The 20,176-nt window shown below is 41.6% G+C and overlaps 1 protein-coding gene across 5 annotated transcripts in view; it reads right to left on the bottom strand.

Moving 5' to 3' along the window:
• Nucleotides 1–20,176, bottom strand: part of Ift88 (intraflagellar transport 88) — a 134,733-nt gene that overhangs the window by 49,108 nt on the left and 65,449 nt on the right. For all 5 annotated transcript variants that reach the window (XR_010041716.1, XM_003477388.5, XM_013141185.3 and 2 more), the window contains 5 exons: nt 13,909–13,995; nt 8,537–8,723; nt 6,564–6,672; nt 4,088–4,238; nt 3,286–3,401 (listed from right to left, as the gene is read on the bottom strand). Coding sequence is in view for 4 of the 5 variants with exons in the window: in XM_003477388.5 (XP_003477436.1) it covers nt 3,286–3,401; nt 4,088–4,238; nt 6,564–6,672; nt 8,537–8,723; nt 13,909–13,995 (650 nt within the window). In the remaining variant the exon portion in view is untranslated. The remainder of the gene's footprint in view (nt 1–3,285; nt 3,402–4,087; nt 4,239–6,563; nt 6,673–8,536; nt 8,724–13,908; nt 13,996–20,176) is intronic.

Raw genomic sequence — 20,176 nt, 5'->3', positions numbered from 1 at the left:
AAATCTGTTTTTTCAGTCTTCATTCTATACTGCTCACTGTATGTGTATAGAGATACAAAGGAATTTTGTGTGATTTTATATCCTACACTTTGCTGAATTCACTTATTAGATCTATTTTTTGTGTGCATGCATGTATTCTTTAGGGATTTCTACATATAATACTATATCTGTGAGCAGATATACTTTTTCTTTATCTTTTCCAATTTAGGAGGCTTTTTATTACTTTTTCAACTTAATAATGAGTTTGTGGGATATAACCCATTGTATATCAGCTTTTATTTAACAGGAAATGTCTTAATTTATATTTCATTCCTGGAAGATCATTTTGCTGGAAACAGAACTCTTGACTGCGAGTTGTTTTTGTCTTCTTATTTTTGTAATTTCAAGACTTTAAATATATCATCCCATTGTCCCCTGGCCTCCAAAGTTTCTGTTGAGAAATCTGCTGATAGTCTTACTGAGTATCCCTTGTATGTGAAGTGTCATTTTTTCTCTTGTTGCTCTCAAGATTCTCTTTCAATAGTTTGATTATAATGTGTCTCATGGTTGACCTAAGTTTTTCCTAGAGTTCACTGAGTAGTAGATTCATGTCTTTGATCAAATTTTGGAAGTACTGTTGTCCATTATTTCTTCCATTACTTTGTGTCATTTCCTCTTTCTTTCCTTTCTGGAGCTCCTGTAATGCATATACTGGTATGCTGGTAGTGTTTCATGATAATAAAATGCATTAAAAACTTCTCTAAAACTGTGCAAAATGGAACTACATTGAATGGACTAATTAGGGATAGAATTGCTTGAGTTTCTAAGACATTATTATTTATTTATTGGTACTGGGGATTGAACTCACTACCTTGTGCTTGGCATGCAGGTGCTTATGCCATGAGCTAAATCCCCTTAAGCATGATTTATAGATCAAAATAAAATATAAAATGATACTATTGATTTAAACTATCAAAATATCAGATTAATAATAATAAGAAAAAAAATACAGAACATAACAAGGTGAGTTTCTATAGTAAAAAAAAGCATAAGAAATTCATCTTAATTCAATTATATGGCAGGCATATTATAATTTACAAATAACTATGTGATACAAGAATTAGCATCTTCATCCCTAAAGAGCTTATATTTTTATTGAAAAGGTGAAATTTACATAACGAAGACTGCATACATAAATATATGCTACACTATATGTCAACTGAAAGTAAAATGTATATTAAAAATTTAGCATATAAGAACAATATTAAGATGGTACAGAAAACAAATGCTCACAGAGAGGAAAGGTGTCATTAATATGCATTGAATGTCTCTGTCAGGAAAAAGAAATGTTGAAGGAATTTCTCTTCTCAAAGAAACTGAAGCATAAAATAGGGAGAGGAACTGATAAGATCCTAGAAGTAAACAGGAATTGAAGAAACAAGACTGAGAAGCAGTGTTGACATAACACAGGTTCATGTGGCATTAATACATCTGGCATATTACTTTTTGTCACTGATATACAATATCCAACACATACGACATAAATGACTAGTAGTTTAATTTGCTCATGATTTCAGACTAAAATCAGCTGGCTCCAAGGCAAATACCATGGCGGAACAATGCTGCTGAGTTATAGTGGGAAGGAAGCAAGCAGGGGAAAACACCATGGATGAAGGGTAGGAGAGCAGACGCAGACCACGAGGCCATGGCACCAAGACCACAGACACACCCAGGAGTACGCTCACCACCCTGTGGGGTGGATCACAAAGCTTATCAAGCTGAAACTCCACCTTAATCATCACACTCCACTTCTTTTCAATTTGCTATCAAAACACAGCCACTCAAATGATACTTACTCTCCAAAGAAAATGCAGGGTGGCATGGACGAGGGCAACAGTCAAGGCAACAGAAGACAGCAAAAGCGGCAAGAACAAAAGTGGGTGGGGAAGCAAGCTTCTTTTCCTACCATACACTGTCGGCAGGTCACGCACCATGGGGCAGGTGCAGCACTCACAGCATCTCCTGCCCTCCTCTTGCACAGGATGAGGATGTTGATAAAGTGAGGGGGCCGGCTCCCTTAAACTCCTAAACTTCTCAAGTTGACACAGTGTATCAACCTTTCCAGCCATGTGTCCACAACCCACCCAGACACACCTAGAAGTATGTTCCACCAAACCCCAGATCCAAAGTCAATCCAATTAAAACTCCACTCTGTCCACCACAATTTGTCACACAATTTGTTTCTTTTTTTTTATGAAATTTTTTTGTCTTTTTCCTTTTTATTGGTACCGGGGATCGAACTCACGACTGCCTGCTTTCAAGGCAGGCGCTTATGCCGCTGAGCTAAACCCCCAGCCCCTACACAATTTGTTTCTGATAGTACCTCACTGGGTGTGCAGAGTAATGTGATGAATGGTTGAATTAACCCAATAACTGAAAATTTTTGGCACAGAAGGGGTAGCAATGTAACAAGGAAAAAGGAACTGAGGGCCTTAATAAGAGAACAGATGATCAGTTAAACAGCCCAATAAGAAAAGAGATTGCAGAAGAAAGGCCAAGAGATTGAAGGTCTCTATTACAAACTGTGCCACTATAAACATGGGTGCACACATGTCACTGTGATATGATACTTTTAACTGTTTTGGGAAAACACCAACAAGAGGAATATATGGGTCAAATGAAACCTCTAGTCCTAGGTTTTTGAGGACTCTTTACACTGGTTTCCACAGTGGTTGCACCAGTCTACACTTCCACCAACAGTGGAGAAGGGTCCTCTTTTTTCCACATCCCCTCCAGTATTTGTTACTGGTTGATTTCCTGATAATAGCCTTTCATTCTGGAGATGGAATCTCAGAGTTGTTTTAAATTTGCATCTCTTGAATGATCAGTGATGTTAAACATTTTTTCATATATTTATTTGCCATTTGTACTTCTTCACGTGAGAAGTATTTATCTCAGATGCTCATTAGACTCAAACTTGTGATGTTCCTGCTTCAGTCTCCCACAGTGCTAGGATTAGAGGTATGCAACACAACATCCAGCTATAAATAATCTTTTAAAAACAAAGTCACTAAAATAATACATAAGTCTTACCTAGCTTCACAGAAGAATTTTTAAAACTCTATGCAAAGAGGAAATATTTTTACCACAATAAAGACCAAGTAAAAAAGAATAAAATACAAGAAAATGAAAATAATGCATAAATTTTTATATCTTTTCTTGCATTTACAAGGTCCATCAGATACAAAACTTACAGGCATAAAAATTTCAATGCATTAATTAAACAAAATCCTCTAGTTAACTTACTGTATAAGAGAAGCTCTTTCAAAGTACTGAATTGCTTTTTCACAAAATTGAGTATCAATGTAATAGGCTCCAAGCCACTCGATGACTTCAATATTAGAAGGGAAATATCTGTATGACTGGGAAAAATGAGCCAATATAACCTCAGTAGCAATATTTAATATACTCTCAAAAGCATTAATATTCAATGAACTTATTTACACAATGGGAAACTTCTTAATCCTCCTGGTCTTTTTTTTTTTTTTTTGTACTGGGAATTGAACTCATGACCTTGCATTTGCCAGGCAGGCACTTATGCTGCTGAGCTAAGTCCCTGGCCTGAAATTCCTTAATAAAAAAGTATGAGTTGTCATAGATTTCTTACAATTTGTTTTGAGACAAGGCTTTGCTATGTTGTCTAGCTGGTCTTGAACTCACAATGGAGCCAAACTAGCCTCAAACTCACAAAAATCCTCCTGCCTCCATTTCCCAAGTGATAGGATTACTGGTGTGACCACAATAAGATCTGGAAAACTTAAGTTTGCTTGACACATTTTTCAATTATGTACAAATGATTTTTAGATATAATATTATAAGACATGAGTCATATTATTCAAAAGAATCAAAAGGGGATAATAAATCATGCTTTAGCCAAAAAATGAATTTGTACATTTTAAAAATTAATCAAATAATTTTACATTTCCAAAATACCTTATTTTAAATTATGCCGTTAAAAATTAATAAGCTTGTCTAAAACTTTACAGGTCTACTGACTTTAAAATTCACAGAATTCTGGAACAAGAAGAACAGTAAGATACACACTTACCTCATAGTAGTACTGGAAGGCCTGGGATTTGTCTCCTTCACTGTCATACAACTCTCCTAATTTGGACAAAGCTTTAGAGTCAGTTGGAACAACGCTGATGAGCTGCATCAGCCATTCGATGGCCTGATTGGGATCTTCCATTAATTCATACCTTAGGCAATGTCAGTTAAGGATGACGCAGCTTTTTAATTCACTAACTGGTAAGCAAAAGGTCAGTAACATGAACACATCACTGTCACTTTGTCCGCGTCCTCGACTGCTTTAGAAGTAGGGTAAAACTGGGGCGGAGCTGCGCAGCAGTGCTGCTGCCCTCTGTGTCTGCCTCCTCCTTTTGCTTCACTACCTTCCGCTGAGATCAACTCCCAAGTTTCTGCCAGAATTATGAAAGGCAGGGCCCCGAGTTTGTCCTTAAAGTATGCCTCAATGTTTGTTCAGTTAGTTCCGCCACTCTTTTTAACTGTGGTTTATTAGTACACACGTGTAGTGCATAGTGTTTACATTCCTGTGTGGAGCTGGTGCGTGACACACAGCACATCCCGATTCCTCTTCTTCACCTCTTACACCTTCCTTCATCGCTCGAGCCCCTTCCCCTTTGAGAATGATCTCCCTTCTTTTATGACTTATTGTTTTATTTTGCTCTTTATTTTTACTGTCACTCTTAACACGCTAACATATTAAAAGAATCATTTTTATGTATTTTCCATGCGTTTTTTCCCTAACTTGATTGTAGACCCTAGAATAGGGAGTTTTTTTGCAGCTTCCTTAGTACCTAGTAAGACCTCGAAATACACTCAAATAATTTGTTCCCATGAATAGTTACTATATACTTATTATTTTTATGTTTGATGTTTCAATGAAATTGAGATATTTCAACCCAAAGATTCATTACAAGGGAAGGTTATCCTGGTTTTTGTTTTTGAGATAAGGAATCTCTAAGGTGCCCCAGATGGCTTCAAGTTTACCATCCTGATTCAAGCTCGCGAGAATCTGGGATTATAGGCACGTGCTACTACTCTAAGCTTGGTCTCCTGTTCTCTATGGTGACAAATGTGACACCACAATAAAAAAATAAAAGGACCAAGGGCTCAGTGGTAGACTGCCTGCCTAATATATTCAATCCCCAGTAGTGCAAACAAATAATAAAAATACATTTTAAAAAGGGAGGCAGACACCTCACACATAGTAATTACTTGATCACTAATTTAGCAATACCAGACTATGATGTGACAGTTTCAGAGAAATTTAGTGAACAGAGAACTATGAAAAAACTAAAAGGAGTAACTATGATGCTATCTGTTCTAAAACTAAATTTTTAAACAAAAATTTAAAAATGTATCAAAAGTGTAGTGCATAGTACTTAATTTATAGCACATCTCACAACATACTTTTTTCTGAACATATTTAAATGAACTTTATATCAAGATTAGGAACTTAAAAAGCTACCTAAGATTTTAACTCTTCTCCATGTTGTGGTCAAACCTTACTAATGTGCTTTTTATGCAGTATGAAAGGCACGAATAAATGTCTGCTTTTCTAACCGTGGGTGGGCGAAAAACAACTGAAGAAAGCCAGGAGTCATGGAAGAAACGGAGCGAGAGCAGTACTCTATAGTCCCACAATGCCCAGAGCTCTGAAACCACACTGGCACATGCAGCACACATTCGAGGAACGAACACCGGCTGAATGGAACGAACGAGTTCATATGAAGTGCTGCACAGTAAGGTCTCTGGAGAGCCGAATTTATTATGTCTACATGACAGCTAAACAAATACATCATTCAAACTCACAAATCAATAAATGAGCTTCAACTATTTACAAATACCTTCAACAATGCAATGTTCATTCATTCATGCATTTTTGTGGTACTGGGGATCAAATCTGGGGCCTGTGCCAGATATATAGTTTTTCATTTTGAGATAAGGTCTCACTAACTGGCTAAGTTGCCCAGCTGGGGCTAGAACCTGTCATGCCTCCAAAGTACTAGAATTACAAGTGTGTGAATGGGTTTTTTTTTTTGTTTTTTTTTTGAGGCAGGGTTTCACCATATGGTTCAGGCTGGCCTTGAACTCACTTTGTAGCCCTTGAACTTGCTGTGATCCTCCTGCCTCAGCCTTCTAAGTGCTGGAATTATAGGCATATATCACCACTCCTAGCTTGCGAATGATCTTTTTTTTTTTTTTTTTTTTTTTTTTTGTCTTTTTCGTTTTTATTGGTACCAGGGATCGAACTCACAACTGCCTGCTTGCAAGGCAGGCGTTTATGCTGAGCTAAATCCCCAGCCCCATGAATGATCTTTTAAAAACAGAATCACATAATATTTTCATCACATGCTAATTATGCTAGTTAGATCACCTTCATGGTTACTTCAAATACTATCCTCATGAATTACCTTGATGGTTAGACTCATTTAAGCACAGACACTCAATCACCACTTATTGAATTAATGACTACCCTTAATTTTTTTCAGGTAAGATACACATTTGCTATCTGGTAAAGCACTTGGGCACTATTCCGCAGAATTGCGTGAAGTTTCAGGAAACACTCCAAAGCTTCATCTAGCCGGTTAAGCTTCTTATAGGTAAGGCCTTAGGAAAAAAAAAAAACATCTATAAGTGTGATTATTGGCATAAATGTACTCAGAGTAAAAGAATGACTTTTTAAATATATGCAAATGTTCATTCAGATGAGAAGATGAACTGACAATTTTTTAAAAGAACAATTTATGCAGACAACAAACATTACAAAACATTACAAAGCTTTAGTGATTTGATCTGACTGCTCTAGTGACTTTAAAAGCATGGTATGGATTTTAAACGGAGTAATAGGCACACAGATAAAAAGAACAGATAAAAAATAGTTCAGAAATTGACTCAGATATAGAAGTTAGTTCATGGGCGTTTCAAATCAGTGTGGGGGGGTAATAAATGGTAATAAAGGGGGGATTATACATGAAGAAAAAAACGTAGGTCATTATTTCACAAAAACTAAATTAAGAATTTATTTAAAAGCTACATATAAATACAAAGCTGTATGAGTAGGAAAGTGAAATAAACTTTCAGCATCTCTAATACAAAAAGTTTAAAATCTGAAACTTTCTGAGCTCCAACACATCACAAATAGAAAATTTCACAAGCAAAATTCAGATGCACTAAAAATATTGTATAAGATTACCTTCAAGCTCTGTGAATAAGAAACAAAAATGAATTTTGTGCTTAGACTTGGTCTCATCCCCAAGGTATTATATATGCAAATATATGTAAATATTTCAAAACTTTAAAAAATCCAGAATACTTTTATGGTCCCAAGCATTTTTCTTTTTGGGTACTAGAAATCAAACTCATGATCACACTACTTGCCAGGCAGGCACTGTGCCACTGAGCTATATCCCCGGCCCTGGGTACTCCATTTATATAGAAAAATGATTTCATAATCTTTGGGCAAGGGAAGGGCTTCACAGAGTAACAAAGTCACCAATTTTTAAAAAGCCAATTTTACTACATTAATTAGTAAGAGAAGAAATTTTAAAAAGAAATATAAACAAAGTCAAAGGCAGACCAGCAAGGGCTGGGGATGCTGCTCCCCAGCAGTAGAGCACTTGCCTAGCACACTCAAGGCCTTGGATTCGAGTCCCAGGAATGCTAAGAAGGTGGAAGGAGGGAGGGAGGAAAGAGGAAAAGAAGGGAAGGAAAGAAAAAGGAAGGAAGGGAGGAAAAAAGGAAGGAAAAGAGCAAGGAAGGAAGAAGGATGGAAAACAGCGAGGGAGGGAGGAAGAAAAAAGGAACGTAACGGTAGGGAAATATTTAAAATTCATAAAGTGGACAAACGTCTATTTAGGCAAGCAAGTCCACACGTGAAGGCCTTTGCTGTCCTCCTTCCTGGCCAGTAACACTCTTCAGACACCTGGTCCTGTGCTCTCCTCTCCTCCAACACAGCGAGTCACTGTCAGGGAGCCTCTCCGGACTCCACCTAAGGCTGTACTTCCTGCCAGGATCCCTCCTTCTTCCTTTAAATTAGCATCTCCTCTGGGAAGAAGGTCCCCAACTAAGACCAGAGGAGATGAAACAGGTCTCCTGTGCAGGTACACCCATCAGTCTCCCCGCAGTGTTGGGACGCAAACTCTGAAACACTAGGAACAGCCTAAGCTCATGGGATAACTGACAAGAGTTCACAATGTGAAAAGAACAAAGGAAACAAGCAAAACGCCAATGCAGAGAGAAGCAAATTTTAAAAGAAACTTCAATAATGATCCAAGCGAAAAGATGTGTGGTGGTGGTGGTGGTGGTGTGTGTGTTTGCAGGAAGCAGTGAGATGTACTTCTGAGACTCCCAAAGGCAGGGAAGAGAAAGAGGCAATGGTAATCCTCCTTCCAACATTTTGTTGCAAGAGTCTCCTCAGAATGAGTTGGGGAAAAGCCCAAATAATGCAAACATCAAGTTTTGTTTCACTTACCAATATTATAAAGGGCTTCAGTACAGGAAGAATCATTTCTTAGAGCCTCTTTATAGAATTCAGCTGCCTTCTCATAATCACCATTTGCAAAAACTGTATTCCCTTTATTAGTGAGAGCTGATGGGTTATATCTATCAGAGTTCACAGCTAGATCTGCATAGCTGCTGGCCTGTGCAAATTCATTTTCCTAAATGGAGTATAAGAAATATTACAAATGAGTTTCATCAAATTGTTTTTCAAATTGATCTGAGGTTAGATATAATAAACAGACTTTCTGGTTATAGATAATGGTGAAAAACAAATATTTTACGTATGTTGGTTTTCACAGGCTATACAAAAGATTTTTAATTGTCAAGCCCAGCCACCCGAGACTCTTATGACTGACTTCTCTAATCTCATGGCTTAAATAACAACTCTGTTTATATGCAGGTGGCTCCATACTCAACGCCCAAGTTCCCTGTCCTCATCTGCTGCAGAGCCCTCCCATCCTACCTACCTGAAGTAACTGGAAGGCATCTCTGTCCTCCCTGCCCTGCCTGCAAGGGTCCTGCAAGCCTCGAGGTCACTGTTTTTTCTCCTCGCCCTCACTGGTCACTTTGTGGGACCTGGGCACACTCATGTGCTGTGGGAACCTCGCCGTTCTTCAGTGGTGTGGCCAGCTGTGCCAGGTCAGCCTGGCCAAGCCAGGAACTACATTCCCGAGAAGCTTCTTTCCTGCCTAGCTCCCGTAACATCTGGAATGTGGAGCCGACAGAGCAAGTGCTCATCTCATCTGGAAGGCTGTTTTCGTGTGATCGCGTGGAGGAGGATGTGCAGAGCCCAGAAACACCGCCCTGTCCTCACTGCAGTTCTTCCCCTGACTGTGCTGTCCTGCCCGGGGGTGGGGGCTTCACTGTGTCCCCTGTGGCAGCTGCACAGAGTCTGCTGCTCCTGCGGACCTCCTCACATATGCCCTCTGGCCCTGTGGCAGCGTCTGGATGACAGAGGCACCTGCTGACTGAGGGTGAGTCCTCTCAGGTCTCTAACACCAAAACTCCTCCGCGACTATTTCCCATATCCCTTCTCCCACAATGCCCCCAGAGACTGTCCCTAGTTGAACATTAAAACATGAAGATGCTGACACATCCTGGAATGCACCCTTAACAATATCTAATTCAGTGGCATTTCATATGTTCATAAAGCTGTGCAGTTATCACCCACATTTCCCTCTCTCCAGAATATTTTATCTCACCCCACAAAGAAACTCCACACCCACTAGAAGTCTTTCCTCATTCTCCTTCCCTCCGCCCCGGCAACCACTAATTTTGCCCTTCCTCTTCATGCCTACTCTGCACAGCTGACACAAACTGAATCACAGCATATGCGTCTTCTTTCACTCAGTATAATGTTTTCAAAGTTCCAGCACAGATATCAGTAGTTTGCTCTTTTTAATGGCTGAGTAACACTCCATCGTGTAGATATCCAACATTTTGATTATCTCTTCATTGTGGACACACACTGGGTTGCTTCTACCTGCCTTCTGGTTGTTATGAGGAATGCTGCCAAGAACATTCATCTTATGGCTCAGATCTAAAATGTCTCCTAAAACTCTTGTGTGTGCAGACTTGGGGCCTGGTTGAAAAAGTCAGGTTTCGGCCGCACGATCTAGAAGGGTGTGTTCTTGTCCCTGGCTCTTCCCTTTCCTCCCTGTACTTGGCTTCCGCAGCAAGAACACCTTTCCCTGCCATGCTCTTTCCTCATGCCATTGCTGCCTTGGAGCCTGTCAACCATGGACTGAACCCACGGAAACTGTAAGGCAAAATAAACTTCTTAAGATTTAGGCATTGAATATTTTGTTCCAGTGACGAGAAAGTGACTGGACTCTGACTAATGCAGAAACTAGCACCTGTAAGTGGACACTACTGTCATGAAAACTAAAACATGTAACTGTTTTTGTCTTCTTGAGACAGGGTTTTACTATGCAACTCAGGCTGGCCTTGAACTCACAGAGATCCTCCTAGTCAGCCTCCCGAGTGCTGGATTACAAGTGTGCACCACTATGCCTGGTAACCTTTTTTTTTTGACTACGCAGCAGGCAGAATTTAGACAAGCTAGGAGGGGCAGCTGTTGGGCACTGGAGTTGGTGAACCTGACAGAGTCTGAAAGGGTGAGAAGAAACTGCTATTAGAGGGTGTGTGAATGGCAAGTAACATTTGTAGTTACAACATCTGGGAAAACTGGCACTTGGAAGGCAGAACGGGCACCTAGTAAACGTGCACTTGTGGGCAGGGGTTTCTAGACAGGCTGCTGAAATGCCAAACATCTTATTTTCACTGTGTATAGAGTAGAAGAAGAAACAGATAATCTAAAGAGAGAACTATTCAGTTCATAGACAGAATTCAGATAAAATATAGAAGAATCAGGACTTGCTGCTTGGAAGAAAAATCACTTCACGTCTCCAGCAGTTTATCTTGGTAGCAGGAGACTCTCCAAGAAGGACAAATCAATTCAGGGGTATGGCTGTAACACTTTTTGTAAACATCTGAGAAAGACTTAAGGCCGTGTCTATGCAGACCTCATTTAGGTAGAAAAACCTCTAAGAGCCCAGACACAGCAGCCTGTGCACCTAGGCAGAAGGGGTCTGGCTTGTGAAGAACGACAGACCAGGCTCTTGGGCTGTGAAGTAAACGCCAATGAGATTACAGAAAACCCTCAGACTTCTTAAGGATGTGGACTGAAGAAAGTGTTGGTAGCTTGGAGGGACAGCAAGAACAAGCCTCTGACCCCAAATTTCTCTGGGCAGAAAGCAGGCTGAGAAAGTTTAAAACCATCAGATACGCTATTTCCTTTGTAAAAGAAAGATGTCCTCACAGGCAGAGCCTTGGACCACAGAGAATAATGGATAAAGGAACCACTCTCAGGAAGCACTCTAATCAAGCAACACAGACTTTCTCTAGGCTAGGGCCGAACTGGTTTTAGAACTGCTAAACACTGGTGACTGCCATGTGCCTCCGGCTTCCTCCTTTGGATGAGAGTCAGAAAGCGATCCTGTTCTCTCACCATGTGGCGAAATGAATGTGCAGGGCTCCAAATGCTATGCCTGTTCACAGAACTTAGGATCTAGATCTTTCCCAGAAGAGAGAAGCTGCACCTGAGAAAGCTCACCCATTCAGACCTGATGTAGATCCCGGCCTAAAGCCTGACTCTGTGACTGTAGTCTCAGAGTCTCGGGAGGACTCAGTATGTGTGGCTCACGGCAGGATGTGCCTAGCTGGGGTTCAGGAGCAGGCAGGAGAACACCCTCCCAGGAGTCACACACCGTTCTCTCCTGGGTGTGCTCCTCCCAGGGAAGCAGTAACCAGGTCAGTGCGCAGGAGACTGGTATGCAGCTGTGCATGCAGTCCTCCCTCGCAGGACCCAGACCTGTGAGAGAAGTCCGGGATGTTCCTGCCAGGATAAGCCTTGCACCACAGCTCAGCTGAAGGCTCGAGGAGGCACCTGGACCTCCTGGCCTCAGGCAGGACCAGCAGGTAAATTCAGCTCATGGGTCAAATGCGAGCAAATGCGTGGTTACTTGAAGCTCAATCTGGGAGATTCTCATCACACAGCAACAGAAATGGTACAACTATATGCTGGAGGGCAAGGACCTATTTTCTATTCTGTGTCATATACAATTTCAGGCCAGACTCATTTCTCTACCTCACTGAATTCTTTTTTCATTTTTAATGCACATGTGCGTGCGCACGCATACACACACACAGTCCCATAAACTATCTTAAAATGCAAAACAGATTTTTGCTATCCAGCATACAGTTGTACCTTCAGCATATTTATCCAACTTGGTGAAGATCTGGTCACTAATTAAAACATTTTCGTAAGTTTATTAATGAGTTTCTAAAATCAAAATGTTAATGGTACGACGGACACCATGTTTTACTCCAAGATCTGTCCTTCAGAACTGCTGGGCATGAGCCCAGGACACCTGCCTAGCAGTCACCCTGGGCTGAAGACAGAGGCCCTTCACCCTCTTCCTGGGTGGCAGGCTGATGTCAAGGTATAAATTCCTGGTCTCTTCTCTCCCACAGGGGACAAGGCATCTTAGAAAGCTCCAGGGATCCTAGAAAGCTCTATCACAGCCACCTGCTGTTCAAACTTGTTCCTCCCAGCACTCTCCCCTCACCCCTCAAGGGCTCTGCCAGGGAATCTCCTTATCAGGCCAGCGTCTTTCATCTTGCTGGCCTTAGGTGCTCAGTGCCATGGCTTTCCTCTGAAATAGTGCCCTCCTTCACTTCCCAGACATCAGTACTGTCTTGGCTCTCTTCCTGTCTTGATCCGAATTTCATGCTTGCCTCCTCAGAGTATTCCTGTTCCACAGTCAGTTCTCAGTTCTGGGCCTTGCTCTCCCCGGTGGAGAGACAGTCCAGTATACAGCTGTCACCACCAAGAGATGACCACTAAATTTTATCTCCATCCTGATTTTCTTCTGAGTGCTGTTCCTGTACCTTCTGGACACATTTCTATTTGAATATATCACCATCACTAAAACCAATTTTAACTACGTTCAGACACAAACTCAGAATCTTTTTCCCTATTCAGCACCCTCTGGACATGCAACCGGCACCTTCTCAGGTCAGCACATGTCACACCTGGGAGCCCCTGTCAGCCAGGGTTTGGTCTCTTTCTTCCGGGAGGAGACAGTGCCTTCCAGGATAATGGTGGTGAATCTCCGCGGCACACAGATAGGAAGCTCAAGGACAGACCAGGAAAACAGTTCCACAAAACACCACCACTCTCCTGCGCACCTCCTCCCCGCCGCCCAGAACTTTCCTGTCTCTGTGCTATCACTGATTTCTCCTCCAAACACCTCTTCCTCTCACCTGTACTGTGGTCATCAAAAAGATTTTTCTATGAAATCTTTCCTGAAAGCCATAAGTAAAATGCTCTTCAGCTCTTTTGAATTTATCAGATACTTATCACCAACATTACATTATTCTTCTCTGCTTTGAGCCTTTCTTTGTAGTTGACCCACCCCATCTCCTCTGTTTCAAATTAAGGAAGACTTTAGTACTTTTAATGAGTGGTATGCAGTAGGCACTGAATAAATGCCATAACTTTATTTGAATCACTTAACCTAAGACTGTCATCCTTACCAGCGCAGAGCTGAAACCCACCTCTGGCTCACCTCACAGCTGTATACTTCCCAATTCTTGGTGCTTCACTGCTCCCACAGTCCCTCTCCCTCCCTCCTGTTCACGGTCTTCTCACTCATGGGTCTGCAAACCCAGGCTCCAGCCCAGCACCTGCCACCACCAAGGCTCCTCTGTCAAGGCTCCCACAATTTGAGCCATGTGAAACTCCACGTGTCCAACTTGCAGACACGGAAACAAACTTACCAGGTAGTACAGGAATGAGAGGTTGGTTGCAGCTGCACTTTTTACTCTGCTGTCCTTCTTTTCAAACATTTTTAAGGTATCGACAGCCTACAAGAGAAAGATCTGAAGTTACACCACCGTAACATGACAGTACTGCAGCTTACCGTTGGGGCGAGATTTAATGTGTGTGAAGGGAACAAGACAGATGTAAGTTTCATTCGAGAGTTAGAATCCATAAAAAACAGAATGGAAATTTTGGAACTAAAAATATAAGTGAAATTAAGACTACACAGAGGGGTTAAACAGCAGATTAGACACAGCCATAGAGGAGTGGGGAGCAGAGGGGAAGTCAGTAGACAACACTGAATCTTGTGAGGCCTGGGAAGCTCAGTGTGTTAATCGTACAAAACAGGGTGAGCACCGAAAGGTTCTACTATAGACAAGATCACACTCATGTGCTACAAAAATTCTGGGATTTCTGCTTCTGGCTACTACAGACTGACAGCAGACCACTCTGCCACAGAGAACACCCAGAAAAGTTACATGAACACTAAAAATATCTTCTGAAGACCCGGAGAGCTCCTGAGGCAACCAGGGCTCGAAGGCCAAGATCCCAGAAAATGTACAGATTAAATGTGGCACATGTTGCGCTGGATGGTGTGCAACTATAAACCCAGCATTGCTGGAGGCTGAGGCAGGAAGATTACAAATTTGAGCACAGTCAGGGCAACACAGCAACTTGGTGAGATGATGTTCAAAATAAAAAATAAAAAAGGACTGGGGATGCAGCTCAGTGTGAAGATTCTCCCTGGGTTGTTCAAATCTCAGTCGTGAAATGAAGGAAAACAAAACCAAACAAAATGAAGACATATGGGAACACAGGGAGAACGTCCAATGTGAATATAATTAGAATTCTTTTTTTGGGGGGGGATACGGGGGATCAAACTCATGACCCTGCACTTGCAAGGCAGGCACTTATGCTGCGGAGCTAAATCCCCGGCCCTGTAATTAGCATTCTAAAAGGGACAGAAAATAAATGGCTGAGAGTTTTCCAAAACAATAGTAAAAAAAATAATAATTTTAGGGATATTAAAAATAAGCTAGATCTAAATTTAACCATATTTTTAAATGATGAGACCTGAAAGCACGTTTTTTTATCACGTGGCAAGTCTGAGACAATGTTGACTGAACGGGATACGCAGGCTGACAGGTACCTAACGTGAAAGCAAGCGCAGCGTACTGAACCTGAAAACAACTGCTGCCTATCAGAAAGAAAAACAATGGAGAGAGGGATCATGGGCTTTCCTGCCTTCCTTCTTTTAAAGGAAATTTACCAAACAGGAAACACCCAGCCTCTGAGTACCTCCCAGAGGGCAGCTATGTCCAGCAAAACCCTTGCTTCAGCTCTTGGTTACAGCCACTGCAAACAGCTGAAATTGTGCAACACGCGCTGAATGCAGTGTCCACCCAAACGAGGGCACTCCAGGACCAGCAGGCACACCGACTCAACTCTTTTGGAGGTGGATTTAGAAATATCAGATTCCGTATATGTTAGATATTGTGCCAGTTAGGTAACTGTCAGCCTGAGAGCAGCAGAGACTCCCAGGAGGAGCCTGCGTGCTCCCAGCTAGGTGCCCTGGGGCTCACGCTGAAGGTTCTGTCAGGAGGCAGGGCAGGGGTGGGAGAGGGTCACTGGGGCCTGGCCTGGAGGCCCACGGCTCACCGGTGCTCCTCCTTGTGCTCTGCTTCGCTGGGGCTGTAAAGTGAGGGCGTTGCGCACCGCACACACCTGCCCTGATGTTTCTGCCTTGGAGCCAGCTGACCATGGCCGAAACCCTGAGCCTAATAAACCATGTTCTCCTATAACCTGTGTCTCAGAAATGGACAGCTGACCCAAACAGTGACAAGAGGAGTAAACGGTGACTGTTTTTAAGGGGGTTTTGCCGATCTGAAAGAAAAGTGTTGGACATGTCTAGGCTAGTAGTTTATAATTCCACAAAGTAAACACTGGAACTCACTTCTCAGACTTTATTTTTCACTTTTTTCCTTGGAGGAATCTTACAAAACTGTCAATAAGTTCCTAAAACGTACCTAAAAATTGATTGTTGCTACTATTGCTCATTCTATAAAAACCACCTCATGGGTTCTTTATATAACATCCAAAGCTATTAACGTGGAAGCCTCTGCTGCTTTGAATGTCTAAATTACATAAGCTGTATTTCACTTTGAATAAAAATTGGGATGTTTTCATCTTCATTTTTAGGTTTTGTCATAATAAATGGATGTGCTCAAAATATAAGACATTTGAATAGGTATAACTGATACAAGCATTAAACTCTGAGGTGAAGTGCACAGGAGAAGAAATCTGCTCTCTAGAAGTGATCACATCTATGCCACAAAAAGAAAACTAACAAACAGCAATAATTTTAAAAAAAGGATTCTATAGTAATGTGTATCATTCCTCTTAAAGGCAGCCATTCATAATATAGTCAAAGAAATATGCTGAATTTAACTTTTTTATTGTTCTACTTTGTAGCTCATTAATAACAATACTTTAAGGTTAAATTTAGAACAAAAACTATTTTTTTCCCGAAGAGTTACTATGAATATATATAATATATAAAAAGTAATGCAATCAAAGCCTTTTTCTTAGAAGAATTAACAAAAGTATTTAGAACTTAAAATACTCATTTAGACACATTTAACACATTTAGCAAAATATTTTTTTCTAAACTATGAACTATTCTAAAAGGCTATGCAATTATTCTAATACTGCCAGGCCTGGTGGCACACTAGGTAATTCCAGCACTTGGGAGGCTGAAGCAGGAGAGTCACTGTAAGTTCGAAGCCAGCCTGAACTATATAGGGAGGCCCTGTCTCAAACAAAACAAAACAAAATTATTCTAATCAAAACAACACTCTCACTTTTCACTTTTTGAAAAGACTTCTTTCAAAACTGTTCTTTTTAAGTCCTACTCAATATTTCTGTTTTTTAAGTAAAATATTATTAATTTATAAATCAAACTAATAAACATACACTGTGTCAAAATTAAATTTAGTTAAAATTAATTGTGAATGGCAAGATAGCAAAAATGCACTAAGTATATTTCAGTTTTTTTTTTTCTAAACTAGTGCTTAGAAAGTCATCCTCATTGGCCTCACCCTAGGTACATTTCATTCATTGTGTGCTTTTTAGTGTAGTTTTTTCTATATTGCAAAAGTGGCTACAGCTATAACTATCCCAAAGAACTATATTCTATAATTCCAGCATCTTTTCTAAAAAAAGAGAAGGATTACTTCTAAAAGCGTATCCTTATAGAAAACATAAATTCTTCTTTTTTACTTTGAATAGTAAACAAGGTAACAATCATAATGAGATATGTTGATCTAATTCTTTTTAATCTAATACTGTTCCTTTAGAACTAAGATCATATTATATGCCCCTCATCATATGTGGGAAAACCTGTAATTGGCTGCCACCTTTTATCTGCAGGCCGCACCACCTTAACATCCTCCAGGAGTTAAGTTTGGTAGTTAAGCAGCACCTTGCCTACCTAGCTTGTTTGGTCTATTCAGGAATTATGTTAATCAGCCCGCCTTATGAGCCCGGGAAATTTGAATTAACCTATAACCCTTGGTCTTGCCACTGTTGCTAAGTTACCTGCTGACATCTCAGAACCCAACTCCGTCCTCCCCAATACCCTATATATTTGTTACTCCTCTCCTCAATAAACGAGACTTGATTGGACTTCTTCATCTTGTCTCCATCTTTTGTGTCTCTTGTTTTTATCCCCACTCCCCCTCTAGGGTCTCCCTGGACTTACCTGCAGGCAGGGTCAATCATAGTTACAATAAACAAAAGAAACACAAAGTGACAGCAGTAATACTGAGAAGAAAGCAGAAACGACATTTAAAATCAATGCGAAACTACTTGTTATTAAAAGTCAAACATGCAAATGGAACAAAAGCAGACAGGAAAGCAGTGGACGTAAGATCTGTGTTAAATGGATTTATCTGTGCAAATGGAAAACATCAGAGTTTATTGCTTGATAGACAGTGTTAAAACATACTATATCACTGCATTGTTAACCTTTAACCCTTTTTAGAAAGACCACGGGGAAATAAAATGTCAAAGAAAAGCTGCCATTGCTGACCCGAGAGACTTTCTCAGCAAACATGCCACTCTCCACAAACAACAGGAAGCCACTAAAGTGGCATGCAGCCCTCAGCAAACAGAACAGATAGCCATAAGGAGAATTCAGGACAGGACATACGATCTCCCCAGTGTTGGGAAGTCCAGGTTTATCTACACACCTGCACTGACCACCTTGGGACTTTGAACACATACATTCTACCCAGATTCCTTGGGATGAAAACCTCACTCCCAAATCCTATAAAAACTTAACTTCTCCTCTGGCCAGCTGCTGAAACCATTTATAATCTTATCCTGTCTGCACCAGACAGAACTAACCCAGCCTGCTCACATAAAACAGGTGGTTTCCAGTATACTGTTGACACATGGTGTGCTGGAAATCTGGGATAGGGTAGTCCTTTCCTGGAGGGTCTCACACCATTTCTTGAGCCTTTCATCCTACTGAGGTCACTGCTGACACTGGCCCCTGGATCTCGCTCCAGTGTTCCAGAGAGTTCCCTGGATCCTGCCACTCTGATTGCTTCAGATCTGATAAGCTCCCCCCCCCCTTTTCATACTTCTATGCCTTTAAAATTTCCCCTCACCCACAGCTGCCATGCAGCTGCTCCTTAGCTCTCTGCACCTTTGATACTCTACGCCTTTGAGGCCTTCTCTACTGTTGTAGCTGCCCCCTAGTTCTACTCTCCACCCTCACACCCCCTGGGATAGAGAGAGACTTGCCCTGTTTTCATGTCTATAAACCCAGCACTGTCATGGAAAACCCTCCAGGAAGAACTGTCCCCTCTTAGTGTCTGATCTATAGTGGTGACAACTGCTTTGTTCACTCAGTTCCAGTATAGCCCTCCACAACTGGAGATGTTTGTTGTAGACCAGGGGGCTACTCTCATTTTGTCATGTTAGATGTGACAATTATCCCTCTTTGCTCTCCATGAGAAACATTGCTTCTTCTATTTTCCCTTTCTTCCCCCTAGTCTGTCTCTTAAAACACCTAAAACCTTTGCGTCTCTACCCCAATCTGAAGCCCAAAAGTCTAGTATTCTTTTGCAACACCACATGGCCACATTACAAACTGGACAATGACTTATGCTGGCCAGAAAACAGAACTTTTGTTTCTCTGTTTTGTGGGACTTCTACAATTACTGTTGCAGGCAGAGCAAATGGTCAAAGATGCCCTATGGCCAGGCTTTCTTTACACTCCATAACATTCCCACTTTGAATGCCTCATTCGATTTCTCAATCTTTCTTCTCTCCCTCTCATCTGCATCCCCTTCACCAGAGGCAATCGCCTCACTGACAACAGATCCCACTGGCAGCTCCCCTGGCAGCTCCTTGCACCTCCTGCAGCGACTACAGGCAGCACTGCACCCTCTCTTCCCCTACAGGCTCTGGCCACAGTGATAACCGCTTTCCCCAACCTCCCTCGACTCCTGACACTTCCAGTCAGTCCCTGGTCAAACCCTCTGCTACTGCTCTCCCTGCTAAACAGGCTGGCTATCTGACACTGCCCCCTGAATCTGGCCTCCTTGTCCTGCTCGCCCTCCTCTATCTCATACTCAGTCTGGACAACAGTTTGGTTCCCTCATTCTGACTCCAAACCCTTGTCCCCTGCCCCTCAGTTACTGCTCCATGAGGTGGCAGGGGCAGAGGGAATAGTGAACAGGTTCATGTCCCTTTTTCCCTGACAGACCTCTCCCAAATTAGTCAGCATCTGGTCTCTTTCTCCTCCAATCCCACCCAACATATACAAGAGTCCCAACAGTTGGCCCAATCACATGATTTCCCCTGGGTAGATTTAAATGTTATCCTTAGCTCCATTCTCTCCCCCAGATGAATGGGAATATGTGATCTCCCTGGCCCAGTTTTACGGGGGAGGAATGCAGACACCCTCTAACTGATCTTCTGGTGGGCTGTTCCAGGTTATTTCCCCAGGATGATCCAAATCGGGAAACATCAGACAGGAGCCCAAGATACAGCAAACCAAGATCACATGGTCTTCTAACTAGTAGAGGGACCTCTCAAGGCAGCCCATAGGCAGTTAATTTTGACAAGTTAAAGGAAAGCACTCAAAATAGGGAAGAAAATCCTATTCTGTTTGATGGCTCACCTGGCTGCTGTTCTCAGGCAATTCACAGCATT

The sequence above is a fragment of the Cavia porcellus genome, unplaced genomic scaffold, assembly GCF_034190915.1.
Source record: "Cavia porcellus strain 051 isolate PalLab524CR breed Dunkin Hartley unplaced genomic scaffold, mCavPor4.1 scaffold_21, whole genome shotgun sequence".
Taxonomy (NCBI): Eukaryota; Metazoa; Chordata; class Mammalia; order Rodentia; family Caviidae; genus Cavia; species Cavia porcellus.
The sequence above is the reverse complement of the archived record's forward strand: the minus strand, read 5'-3'. Positions and strand labels throughout refer to the sequence as shown.